We start from the raw sequence: 12,436 nt of genomic DNA on the forward strand, positions 1-12,436 counted from the left end.
TACGCTTGCACCGAGCGAAATCGCGTTGTTTGCTCAACAACTTTTGAAATATAATTGAGATACTATGAGAGCCCTACTTTCCCTACACTTAATATGCGTTTTAAAGTTGATTTTTTTAACCGTTTAAGTAAATTAAAAAGTACTGAACAAATACTGATAAAGCATCTGCTGAAATCAATTTTGTTTACTCAACTATCTACATTTTTTAAAAAGTACTTTTTGTGTGGTGCTTGTAAAGGAAAAGCCTAAATAAACGTTAGTTCTGAAATTGAATAGTTAAACCTTTCTAATACAAGTATTATTTTTGAATGTTTTTGTTCTACTTCAACGCTGTGAGAAACTAGTTGTCAGTGCACTAATTTTACTTTTTAAAAATATAATCCTCTCCAGTACATTTAGTTCTTGCTTTCCAAAATAAAGTGTAACCCTCGCCACATGCCATACTATATGTACTCGTATTTATGTGATTGGGTCAGTCGGGAAGGCAGCGAAGCGTTGCGCCTCGACCCCTGGCAGGCAGCAACCCTTCGCCAAGCGGTTGGTCAATAACCTTAATTGCTCATCAATTTCCACAGCAGCGGCGACAGCAGCCACAGCAGCAGCACCAGCGACAACAGCAACATCGCAAAGGCGCTAATCAGTCAGCACGACGGCAACAAATCCCTCCCTGCGGTATATGTGTGTCACTATGCCCGATATCTTTGGGTCTTCGGTGCATTTAATCAATACTTCCGAAATGCCAGTGGCAACGGCAGCCAATCGAAGCTGGCAAAGTGTCGGGAGAAATGCGAAGAGCACGAGAGGCGGACAGTTTTAAGGCGTCAATGGAAAACCTATGCCTCACGGACCGAAGGAAAGCCCGCCCTGTTGCGGGAGTCAATAATGGGGAGCACAAAGTTTCGCCTTGGCCTTGTCAGCTGCTGATGTTGGCCAAAATGGGACTGGAGGTACGCTTTCGCAAACAATGTCTTTCTGGCCGCAAGACAGAGGGCCACCGCAGCAAGGGTCGGCAAGGGGCTGAGCCCACGGACTTGCAACTGGCAACTGGCAACTGGCAACTGGCAACTAGCAACACGAGGCCCCCGCAACAGCAGCACCAGCGATAATAGGTCAGATCACATGGGTCATAGGTGCAGCACGAGACACGTTGCATTTCCAAACATTGAATACACTTTACAGGCATTTAGTCACATTCGTTTTCTGCAACTATATCAAGTTAACCAATTTGCAGCAGCAGCAATCGTTAGAATTGCAACTGCAGCAAGTGGCTTACAACACAATAATTGATACTTTCCGAATTGTGTTTGATTTATAATAACCAAACGCACATAAGAAGCTTAGAAACACCAGCAAGTCTGGAAACTAAATTATTAAAGTCGACCGCAAAATAGATTCAAGCAGCTCATTGTTATAAAATGGGTAATGCTTTAATTGAGCTTTAATTTCATCGGGAAATTAAAAAATGCTCAGCTTCGAGGAGATAAATGGGAGTATGTTCTGGAACTTCTTTGCTAACCTATGAAATATCCCTTTTTGCCAGTAAAAACGTGGAAAATGGTGGAAAATGAAGGAAAACAACGGGGATATAACGCATACAACTGCATAAAATTAGCAACCCACACATACGGTGGTCGTCCTTAAAGTCCTCACTCACACGCACGCTGGCATTTACATACTGGCAGCAACACTAACAACGCGGCCGCGCCTGTGCCTGTGTGCATTGGCAAACATTTGACAGTTGCAACAGCAACAAAAAGCTATTCAAAAATAACAAAAAAATTAATAAAAAAAATAATAAAATAAACTGGTGAAAAAGGCCAAAGTAAACTGCCAAAAGGCAGAACACAAACAAAAAGCAACGAACGTTTTGTTAGTCCTCCGTGCTCTAAAAAATAGGGGAAAATAAAGAAAGCGGGAAAAGTGTTGCCAGCATTTGCAGTGCATTTAGATGAAAACTTTTGCGAAAGTTGTAAACTCTGCTCTCTATGTATTTAAGTGCTGGAACAGAGGCGGCAGGGGGCGAAGGGGCTTAATTCTATGGCAAATTAAAGGCGCGTCCAACAACTTGTTGGCATTAAATTAGCACATCTTTGTTTGCTGCCAGAACGAGATTTAATTAAGAGTTTAATTAATTTGTTTGCCTGCGAAACAAAATGGTGAGCAAACTGAAGGCTGTTTGCGTAAGCCAAATAGTGTTTTATTTAATCAAGGGTTCGCGCTCAAGCTTAGTTCTCTAGCATTATTTGGTGAGCTTACCAACTGAATGAACTCCCCCGATCGGTGTAAAGAAAAGTGCACTTCAAAGTTGCCAGTTTGTAAGCCCCTTTTGAAGTTAAAAACACGGAAGACTGATTTAACTTTAAAAGAGGCTTAAAGCCAACTTGCATTTCCCTTCTTTTTATTTCGCTTAGAGTAATTAGTTCATTACTATGAGCTGGTCCTTATAGATACATCTTGCTCCTTGCTCCTTCGCCTTACCAAAAGAGGGATATGGGATACTTTTCATTGTTTTGCTTTTGATAAAAGACATTTACTCTTCCCAAGCAAACTTCGTGCCTATATACTCGGAAATTTCCATTCCGCCTTAGAACCACTGAACTTTCCTGATCGAATCTATATGATGCGGTTTTTGGGTCCCTGGCAGGTGGCCTATGTGCCATTGTCCTTGGCTTTTTGGGCCCTATGGCCAAAAATAGTCTCCTGCCGGCAATAATCGGCAGCCTTTGTCTTCCATTTACTAGATTACACGTGCCTCTCATGTGCAAAATGTGCTCTAATATCCAATCCAATTCTGATGAATACCCTTCCTCGGTATGTCTCTATACGTGATAATACTTGGTCGACAGCTGGAAGCTGCCGCAAAGGAGTGCACAGCAAAATATGCGTAAGATCTTCAAGGATTTAACATAAAATTGTAGACAAAGTGTCCAAGTATGCTGTGTAAAAAAAGGAATCAAGAGTTCGGATTCCATATACATATCCTGGCACGCCCTTTGACAACTTTGATTAAAACTAGAGTTTTTAAAACTCCTAAAAGGTGTCTGAATTTCAGACCCGAAATATGTAGGGGCATAATTTCGCGCACCTTTTTTAATGAAAGCTCTGTAGCTTTTGAGTAAATAGTGCAGTAAATAAACGTGGCTTCCAAGTTATGTTGCTGAACACTTAAAGACTCCTCTGTGAGGGATTTCAAATTAGGAAACCAATGGTTTTCCAAGTTATCAACTTACCGCTTCTGTTTCCTTTCAGTGTGGATTTGCCGCTTAATCTCCGGCTTTTGTTCCGAACTGCTCTTGTGCCTGCACTCAGCAATTCCACACTTTCACAAGGTGCACTTAACAAGGTGCTCTGGGGCAAAAACGGAGTGTAAGTAGGAGTGGGCTGAGTATTTTCGGCTGGGGGCGGGCGTGACTGGTGGGTGGGGCTTTGTTGGCCATACCCTTTTAATGTGGCACAATCATGGCACGAACTCACCTCAATCACATGTGGGAATTCAATTAAATAAAAGAGAGCTGCAGCGGAGCGGGCTGGGGCTGCAATAAATGCTTAGATTTGCAGGCGAGTGCAACAGCAACAACAGCTGGGATAGCCATATCCCATATCCCATATCCCATATCCCATATCCCATGCCCCAAGTCTGCATCTGCACACGTATGTATGTGGGACATCGCCACACACCCTGGCACGCACACAGACAGACAGTGGGGATCCCCGAGCGACCGGAAGTCACTTTTAGCTAACAACGGAAGTTGCAAACGTCTGCTGGTTGTTGCTATTGCTACTCCTGCTGGCCGTTGGGCTACACAGCGAGGAAACTCAAAGCGTTTTCCACTAACAAAACCCAGTATTTCTTATTTTAAAGTTACTCTCAAGTGCTCCAGTACTATTTTCCAGAGGAGTGTCAGCCAAGGACTAAGGGCTTACTAAACTGTTTTCATCCCGCGGCACATTAATTCCCAATTTAATTTACCTTCAGTGCATTTGATTCGGCCACATGCAGTTTGTAATGTTCACATTCCGAATAACTGATGCGATCTGAACTCGCAGGCTGACTCTCGAGATCCTGGATTTTCCGGCCGTGCAAGTGTGGGAGTTAATTTACCATTGGTCATAGCCGCTAAATTTAGGTCTGCCAAGGAAAGCTGCGAATCAAGGATTGGCGCTGGCCATCAGGCGAGGATTGCTGCTGGAAGGGAGACCATCAAAAGCGGAGATAAAATATGGCTGCTGTGTTTTATAATCGCAAGTGAGCACCAGCAGCAGCAGCAGCAGCAGCACGGCAGCAACATCATCATCCGGAGCAGCCGAAGTCACTCGTTTCGGCTGTCGGCTGTCGGTCGTTTACACGGCCGAGCTGGGTCCTGTGGCCAGGACCAGCGCTTCCCTTAGTCGAGTGAAAGTTCCTCAGCGCAGCGGACGTGCCAGCCAGCAACAGAACAAATCCGCTCTTTGGCGCGCTTTCAAAGTGCTGGACTGAGTTGAGTTTCGTCTGTTTTTTCTCCTTTTTTTTGTGTTGCCCCTTGGTTTCGGTTTGGTGGAGATAGTTAAACATTTGCAACGAAAAATGAGAGACTATCCTTCGGTGCCCAATGTGTTTCGCGTGGCCTCTACGCACAGCATCAACAGCGAGAATCCCTACAACAACGCCCGGCCAGCGAATGCCAACTGCAGCACGATCGAGAGGCAGCCGCTGGCCATCCACCAGCTGACCACCAGTGCGTCCATCGAGCACAGTCAGCCCTCGCAGCAGCAGCAGCAGCAGCAGCAGCAGCAGCAGCAGCAGCAACTGTTGCTGCACCACCAACAGCAGCGGCAGCAGCAGCAGCACCTGCACCACTCCCCCTACGCAACACTGCCGCGGGGCCAGCGATTTGCACCGCAGCAACACCAGCCAACTGGCCTGATCAACACCATCTCCGGCAGCATACCAGCCACGGGCTTTAGCTCCCTGGCCGGCAGCTTCAGTGATCTGCACTTGAACAACATCAGCAGCACGGGCAATTCCAACAGGACCCACAACAGCAGCAGCCAGCGACAGCAGCAACATCGCCAGCAGCAGCAGCAGCAGCAGCAGCGACAGGTGGTCTCCTTGAGTCGCCAGCAGCCAGCCAAGGAGGTGCAACAGCAGAAGCAGCAGCAACATGTCCAGCGACAGCAGCAACCTCGCCTGGCCAGTGGGGGTGCTGGTGCTCCCGATCCGCAGGGTGGTCTCAGCAACATGACCACTGTCCACGGAGGTTACCTGTGGCTCCTCACACCTGTTGCCGCCAGGTTAGTATGGGATCATGATGCACCATTTTCTGATAATATAAAATTTAAAAGGCGAATGGCAAAATGTATAAGCTCGAAAATAAATGGTAGTATATGCTTTTCATGATATACCCAGCCAGATGAAATGTAAGTGAGTGTCATATGGCCACAACTGGGGGAGAAACTGCAAAAATATATACTTTTTAAGATTCTTAAATCTTTCCTTATTATATTCCCAATTTTGTAGGGATATGTGCTCGCGTATTGAATATTTCCATTCACTTTACAAGTATATTGCTCTTACAATTTTTGCATTTCATTATTTATTATTGCCGAGTTTCGAGTAAATCACAGCTTGGGCGGACTTTGTGAGTGACTTTCGCAGGAGACCTTAAAGAGTCCCTTGTCAGATCTCGAGCAAAGGCAAATGCTCGAAATTCCTGTAGGCAAAGAACTAAATAGTCGAATCCCTTAAACCGGTGGCGAGACAGCAGCTGAGTGCCAGCAGCTTGAATTCCTGCACAAGACGCACACACAATTTCCGCCCGTTCCGTTTATTTTTAAGGAAACTGAGGAAGCGGGGTTCACGTGCTCCGCAGCTGGAAATGGCAGCTCGTCCTTGTCACAGGAGCAGCCGGGACGTCAGGACATCCAGACACCCAGGCGCCTCCTTCATCCTTGTTGCTTGACAAATAATTGTGTTAGCGACACAAATCACTGCAAAGTGGGCTTAATTTGTTCGCAAACTATTTCGCACGGAGTGCACAGGGAAAACAGCGTACGTGAAACCCACCTGACCATTTAATCCTCAGAAGAACAAAATTAAAACCCATTTATTTTGTTTTCATCCATTAATCTATTTCCATATTTTAAGCCACGATCTTCTTTTAAAAGTAGGTACTATCTTCAAGGCATTACACTTCGTGTTCTATCACAGTGCTTTTTCGCGGTGTAACGGGGTGGCAGTGAAAGTGGGAGCGGTGGGCAGATTCATTCTGGCATTGTTCTTCGCCCGAGTTGCTTGACTTCACTCGCTTGCGAGGCTCTGAGCTTCGCCAGATTGCGCTCGCAGGCTCTGGCGGAGTGCATGCGTTTAAAGCCCGCTGTGCGGAAGACCTGGCCACACTGCGCGCACCTGTGTGACCAGGTGTGGTGCCCGGCCTCGCGCTGGTGCTTGTACAGAGAGCGGCTAAAACGAAAAAATCATCCGTAATTTTTACCAATAGTGGAAAATGGCAAGGAAATGTGCAATCTAATATACGAATTTTCCTAAGTAATTCGATCTTATCCGAGGCAACATTTTGCTGCACAGGAAAACTCTTGTGCGGCTCTGGCAGGCCTCATTATTTAACTAAAAAACTCACCGCAGTGCAAAGTTCTGCTTGCAGCTCTGGCAGATAAAGGAGCGGAGCGACGGCTCAATCGGGCCCATGTCGAGTGGGTTGTAGTCCTCGTCCTCGTCGGAATAGCGACAAACAGCCTGCGACTGGCTGCGCAGTTGGACGTGAGGCGAACTTGGTTTACAATTTTGGTCAAGGTTCTGGCCGACGTTGTGGCTAGGGTGCTGGTCTGTGATCTGGCTATCGACCTGCTTCATGTTCTGGCCATCGATCTGGGTTATATTCTGGCTAGTGCTCTGGCTAACGCCCTGGTTAATGTCCTGGTTGGCGTTCAGGTCAGTGCTCTGGCTCTGGTTTTTGGACTTCTTCGTCGAACTCTTCTGGGGCCTTGCTTTCGGCTTAAGCCCCTCACTATCCGCGTCCTCCGACTCCTTGGAGGACTCCTCCACTTCGGTCTCCTCTTCCTCGTCTTCCCCCTCCGACGGAGACGAACTGTCATCGCCAGCGGGCGCCGCAGGGCGAAGACCGCCGACTTGGACGGCAAAGTCCGACGCGAGTCTGGCCACGGTGGCGGCCGTTGGAGGTCGACCACGTCGCGCTCTGCCGTTGTGGCTAAACTCGTGGGTGGCCTTGTCCGGATTGTAGCGGGGCATCAGGAGCTTGTGGTGCCTGCCCTCGATGGCGCGGCGCACCACGATGGGCAGGCGGCTGCTGGACAGCCAGGTGTCGTTGTCCAGCTGCTCCCGCGTCAGCCTGGCCACCTGTCGGTAGGACAGATAGCGTCGTCGAGAGCTGTTCGGATTGAAGACCTGCAGCTCGGCGGGCTCCACCGGCCTCTCGTACGGGGGCAGGCTGGGATGGAGCGCTCTGGCCGCTGAAAGAGCAGGAAAACTGCTTACACGGCGTAAAGCTTATCTACGGAAAGACTCACCTTCGTAACGTTCGTAAAAGTCGCGGCGCTTATTGTTGTACCGATTCGAAAACAGGCTGCGCATCGTACGGACTAGTCAAATGTATATTTTCAAAACACAAAGTCACCACATGCAAACAAAAACCAAAACGGAACTGAAGCGGGAAGCTAGGGAATATCAAACGTCATTGAACTGTCAGGGCCCTCTGTGACGGAAAGGGTCCTACTTATTTGCTTTAGTGTTGCAAAACATATTCTGACGGCCCAAATAATACCAAAAATAAGGCATAGCCAAGAAAGCTGCTTTGAAACCGAAATTATACATAAAGCCCTCTTTGAGGGCCACAATAGTATGGCCTTATTGGATTGGATTGGATTGTGCTGAGCGTCCATTGTTCGTTTTATAAATCAATTGGCAATTTTTAAAAACAATATTGAGTACTATGACAACACATAGAATCCATCTCTGCGCTTGCGAGTACACTCGTTGCCGAATCGGGCAAATATTGGCGTTCGAGTGCACTCATGAATGTATTCACGAATACCTGGGCCACGAGGTGACGATCCCTCTAAAATAAAAAGTCCCACGCCCTTTGACCTTTTTATTCGCCTTTCCCACGCTTCTTTTTCGCACATTTTTCAGCGCCAACAATTTTATTTGTGCGCTTCTCTTTTTCGGGTGGCGACATTTATTTGCATATCACTGCGAACGTGTGTGAGTGGGTGGATGGGAGGCGTGGTGCACATTAACCTTCTGGTTTTTGTGGAGTTTTGGCCTCGTTTTCGGCAATCCCCTCGTCCCCTCCCCCAACCCCAAAGCAGGCCGAAGTATTTTTTAATCAGCAGCCTCAACCCAATACTTGGAAGGCCCGGAGAGCCTGGGACAGGCATTTCCCTTGATTACACTCTAAAACCCCCCCACCCACCACCCACATCGATTTTGATTTGGAGAATGCAACTTTCTCTGCTCTCAAACAGCACTAGAAAAAATTGTTGAAGAAGTAGGCTTTAAATCAGCCAAACTGGGTCTAAAACCCTTAAGCTTGTATAAAAATGCATTATGAAAAACATTAAACTAAAATGATTGGAAATTAAAAAATCGAAGACATCAGCTCCAGGAAGCATACGGACAGACGGACATGGCTAGATCGACTCGGCTAGTGGTCCTGATCAAGAGTATGTATAATTTATGGGGTCGGAAACGCTTCCTTCTGCCTGTTACGTACTCTCCGGCGAATCTAGTACACCCTACTCTACGAGTAACGGGTATGGAAATATACCTAACTATTGATATTTAATTCCTTAGATTTTCCAATGAAATGAGTAATTTTTGTAACGACTGGGTGATCTCATATTTGAAACACGCTTTACATTTCGGCAAGTGTCTGATTCGGCCTCCGCTCGTTTTCTGCAGCATATCGGTGGCCATTGTCATCGCCGCCCTGGCCGGTCCCCAGTGGCTCTTCACGGAGGAGAAGCTGCCCAATGCCAACTACAATGGAACGGCCAACTTCAAAGCCATGGACGATGGCGCCTACATCACCAAGTGCACCAAGTCCAGTCTGTGGATATTGTGCACCAGCCTGCCAGGTGAGTGTTGCAACACCGCATTCCTTTTCCTTTCCAGCGCTGCCACCACCGACAAAGGACACAGATGTGTCCTGAGCATTTTTATGAGCTGGTGTGCTGTGGTGTGCTGTGTTGTCCTGTGGCGTCCTGTCCCTTTTTCCTACCGTCCTACCGACCTACCGACCTACCGACCGAGGACAACGACGCGTGCGCATTGCCTGGGATTTTGCGGTTTTAATAACTACGGTGGCGACATCAGCCCGAGGGTTCTGCTCCGGATTTGACCAAATTAAATTGCAGTCCGTCGGCTAGTCAATCAATCAATCAGCCGTTCAGTCAGTCACTCAATTATGGCTCCTCACTGACAGTTGTCCCTTTAACTGTTTGTTCTCATAAGCCAACTCTTGGGTGTTTGGTTGTCATGCGTGACATTTTATGCTATCTAAAAACGTATGAATTATTGCAGATACGTCTATGAGTTTGTTTTCGATTCTCTAATAATCAAGAGGGTCAAAACTTTTACCTATTTTCATGTGTGGTTTTTTCGTATGTCCAATGGGTTTCGGATTGGTGACACAAAACTGCTCATCAATATTGCGTGGGATACCTCTAAGAGTTTGTATTTCAATTCCCTGATAATCCGCATTCAAATATTTGATTTTGAAGGGGGTGAAAAAGGACGGGCTTGGAACGGTACTGCTGCTCCTGGAGGTAGGCGTTGTTGAAGATCGCCAGGTGCTCGTTAATGCCCTCGGGGGCATCTGGGACCACTGCACGCCGGAGCTGCGCATCGTCCTGATTTGGATAGTCATTTTTTCGGTGTGCTGTTGTATTCTCAGTTGTAGGACACGTGCACCCATAGGTGACATTAAAACAGTGTTGTATAACTGCCGAAAATGCAGCCTACTAAGTTCAAAGTGATTGGCAACCCTCGGCCAATTCACAAGCCGAATAAGGTAGCTTTGACAAAACAATAACACACTATTACTTTTCCATGAAGGGAATATGTTTCTGCCTGATTTTGGGAGTACCAACAAACCATTTACTATTAAGTAAGGGAGCCCATTGTTTATTTATAGGCCAAGATGCTGACTCCTCGTACAACTGCGTTAAGATCGACTACTTTTCCAACGAGGGCTATCAACCGGATCCACACGACTCAACAGCAGCAATACCCTGTAAGTACATGGATTTTTATTATATAATAGTTCATTTATATTCATGTAAAATAATGCATTTTATATTTGTAATGTTCAATATATAAGAAGATAATATACGGAGAATGTTAGGTAACTAAAGTTGCGTGTCGAATCGAAATATATATTATATGTATATTAGACTGTAAACCAATCACAAATTTAGTTGAATGCGATAGAAATTCCACTCATCAAGTACTACAACATAATATTATTTATTTTTCCTTTCCTATTTCTGACATTTAATGTTTTTTACGTTTTGGTTGTTCTAAGACGGTGTAGATTATATTTACCTCCTTAGCTGATACGTTTTAAGGCCTGATCATCATTTCAACAAAGCTAAATGAGGTCGTATAATCGATTTTATAGTAGTGCCAATTTATTCCGCCTAGGAATGGTGATGTGCCATCCTTATAGAGTTTGCCAGTAAGAAAACTGTAATTAACAATTTGGGTTAAGCATTTACTGAATCGCTGTCATTATCTCGATCAATTGAGGTAAAGGATTTACCAGCATTGTATGTTAGGGTAACAAAAGGCCAATAAAGATCGCCAACAGTAATTTGTTCTGCTCGACGGGTAGAAAATTCGGAGGAGCTGCGTTCTAGCAATGACGATAGACCGCCAAGAAATAGGCTAATGACCTCAAAGATTCGGAGATATTAGTTTGCTTTAGTGAGTATTCCATCTGAGGAGAGTGTGCTCCATGGAGAACAAAATGCTGATGGCAAACGACTCGCAGTTAGCTACACCGGCAGAAACAGCACTTTCCTTCGTGTGCAATTGCAGTTGAATTCATCTCAGTCGCGTTTTAGGATTCCACTAAGCCTTAATGGGCTCAACTGGCTTTTGGCATTTAAACAGGTGAATGCCTCTCCCTCCCCGGCCCCCTTTCACCTTTCATCCCCCGGATGACTGGGCCAAATTGAAATTGATTTATTGCTGTTTGTTGGCCCACCAACGCACTTGCACATAATACAACTTTAGTTGGTGAATTTTAATTAATTCCGTTGGCCTCCGTTGGCCCACTCTGGGCCCTGTGATTTGTGGCCCTGCCGGGCGAGGGGCAAGTGACATTGGCGAACTTTTTCAATATCTATTATGGGCTTTCGCCCACACTTCATAGCTGCGGCCAAGTCCGAATCAAGCCGCAAGTACCAGTCTCCTGTGCCTGTCGGAGTTCCATCATTTTTACACAACTGACCAACGATATGAAGTATTGGCACTAATTTTGTTTTGTTCTGGCGCTCAAAAACTAATTTCAAGCTGGCCGCGGGTGACAATTCCGAAAATAAAACTATTAGGAGGTCGGCCAGAAGCGAGTTGCTTTGGGTGGGATTTTTATTGCCCAGGTCCTTTCTATTTTTCGACGTGTTTTTGCTTAGCCGCAGGATGATTTGTCACCCGCTGACTGCTCAAAGCGGGGAAAAAGTGAGGAGAACAAGGCCGAAAAGTCGGAAATACTGGACTAGGCGAAGGAAGGGTACTTTTACTAAAGGTCCCCGCACAGAAATGGAAAACAGGGGGGCAATACTTTGTTGTGTTGCACAAACGCCGATGGACAGAGTAGTTTCACTACCAATTAACCATTTCCTTTTGCAGATACCGTCACCAAGTCGTGCCCTATTTTCCTGGCTGCCGGTGTGTTCCTGGTTATCAGCTTCATAGTCTTCCTGATCCCCACGTGCTCGCATCAGAACAATCTGTATTATTTCAGCGCCGGAATTCTCTTCATTGTCAGCGGTGGGTTGTGGGTTCGAGTTTGGGCCGAGGGGACGTAATCTCTTACTTGTGCTTCGATCCAGGTCTCGTCATGCTGATCGGCCTGATTGCCTACATATCCATACTAAAGGCGGAAATCGGCTCGAAGCTGAGACCCCGCTCCACCCTCCAGCCCGCCCTCATCAAGGTCTCCTATGGCCAGAGCTTCTTCCTCTTCGTCTTTGGCTTCATCATCACGGAGTTCGTGGGCGTCCTCAACATCTTCCTCTTCATCAACCTGCAGGAGGTCAGCTACTACAGCGTGAGTAATTCCAAAAGTCCCGAGTCTGTATAAGATACCTTTCGAAGGTGACCAGTACCGTGCCATAATGTTATTGGAAAATACTTGCATAACATTCGTAGAATTTTCCTATACCTATGGTAGGTGCCTCGAACCACATTTCTCAATGA

General features: G+C 46.3%; 2 protein-coding genes across 2 annotated transcripts; one reads left to right on the plus strand and one right to left on the minus strand.

Moving 5' to 3' along the window:
- The first annotated feature begins 4,564 nt into the window (after positions 1–4,564).
- On the plus strand, positions 4,565–12,329 carry LOC108027486 (uncharacterized). Its single transcript, XM_044093502.2, has 5 exons — positions 4,565–5,271; positions 8,915–9,090; positions 10,149–10,247; positions 11,867–12,007; positions 12,070–12,329. The coding sequence occupies exons 1-5, from the start codon at positions 4,565–4,567 to the stop codon at positions 12,318–12,320; spliced, it is 1,374 nt and encodes a 457-aa protein (XP_043949437.1). The 3' UTR covers positions 12,321–12,329.
- Positions 6,089–7,688, minus strand: LOC127010821 (uncharacterized). Its single transcript, XM_050885971.1, has 3 exons — positions 7,522–7,688; positions 6,615–7,464; positions 6,089–6,439 (listed from the first exon to the last, which is right to left on the minus strand). The coding sequence occupies exons 1-3, from the start codon at positions 7,583–7,585 to the stop codon at positions 6,241–6,243; spliced, it is 1,113 nt and encodes a 370-aa protein (XP_050741928.1). The 5' UTR covers positions 7,586–7,688; the 3' UTR covers positions 6,089–6,240.
- Positions 12,330–12,436: the final 107 nt, after the last annotated feature.

The sequence above is a fragment of the Drosophila biarmipes genome, chromosome X (genome assembly GCF_025231255.1).
Source record: "Drosophila biarmipes strain raj3 chromosome X, RU_DBia_V1.1, whole genome shotgun sequence".
Classification (NCBI taxonomy): Eukaryota; Metazoa; Arthropoda; class Insecta; order Diptera; family Drosophilidae; genus Drosophila; species Drosophila biarmipes.

Excerpts from the sequence above, each read along its gene's own strand:
- LOC127010821 (XM_050885971.1), bottom strand. The coding sequence starts at position 7,585 with ATGCGCAGCCTGTTTTCGAATCGGTACAACAATAAGCGCCGCGACTTT. Across the intron at positions 7,465-7,521 it reads CTTTTACGAACGTTACGAAG|CGGCCAGAGCGCTCCATCCC; the intron begins GTGAGTCTTTCC and ends CTGCTCTTTCAG. Across the intron at positions 6,440-6,614 it reads AAGCAGAACTTTGCACTGCG|CCGCTCTCTGTACAAGCACC; the intron begins GTGAGTTTTTTA and ends TTTTCGTTTTAG.
- LOC108027486 (XM_044093502.2), top strand. The coding sequence starts at position 4,565 with ATGAGAGACTATCCTTCGGTGCCCAATGTGTTTCGCGTGGCCTCTACG. Across the intron at positions 5,272-8,914 it reads CTCACACCTGTTGCCGCCAG|CATATCGGTGGCCATTGTCA; the intron begins GTTAGTATGGGA and ends CGTTTTCTGCAG. Across the intron at positions 12,008-12,069 it reads AATTCTCTTCATTGTCAGCG|GTCTCGTCATGCTGATCGGC; the intron begins GTGGGTTGTGGG and ends GCTTCGATCCAG.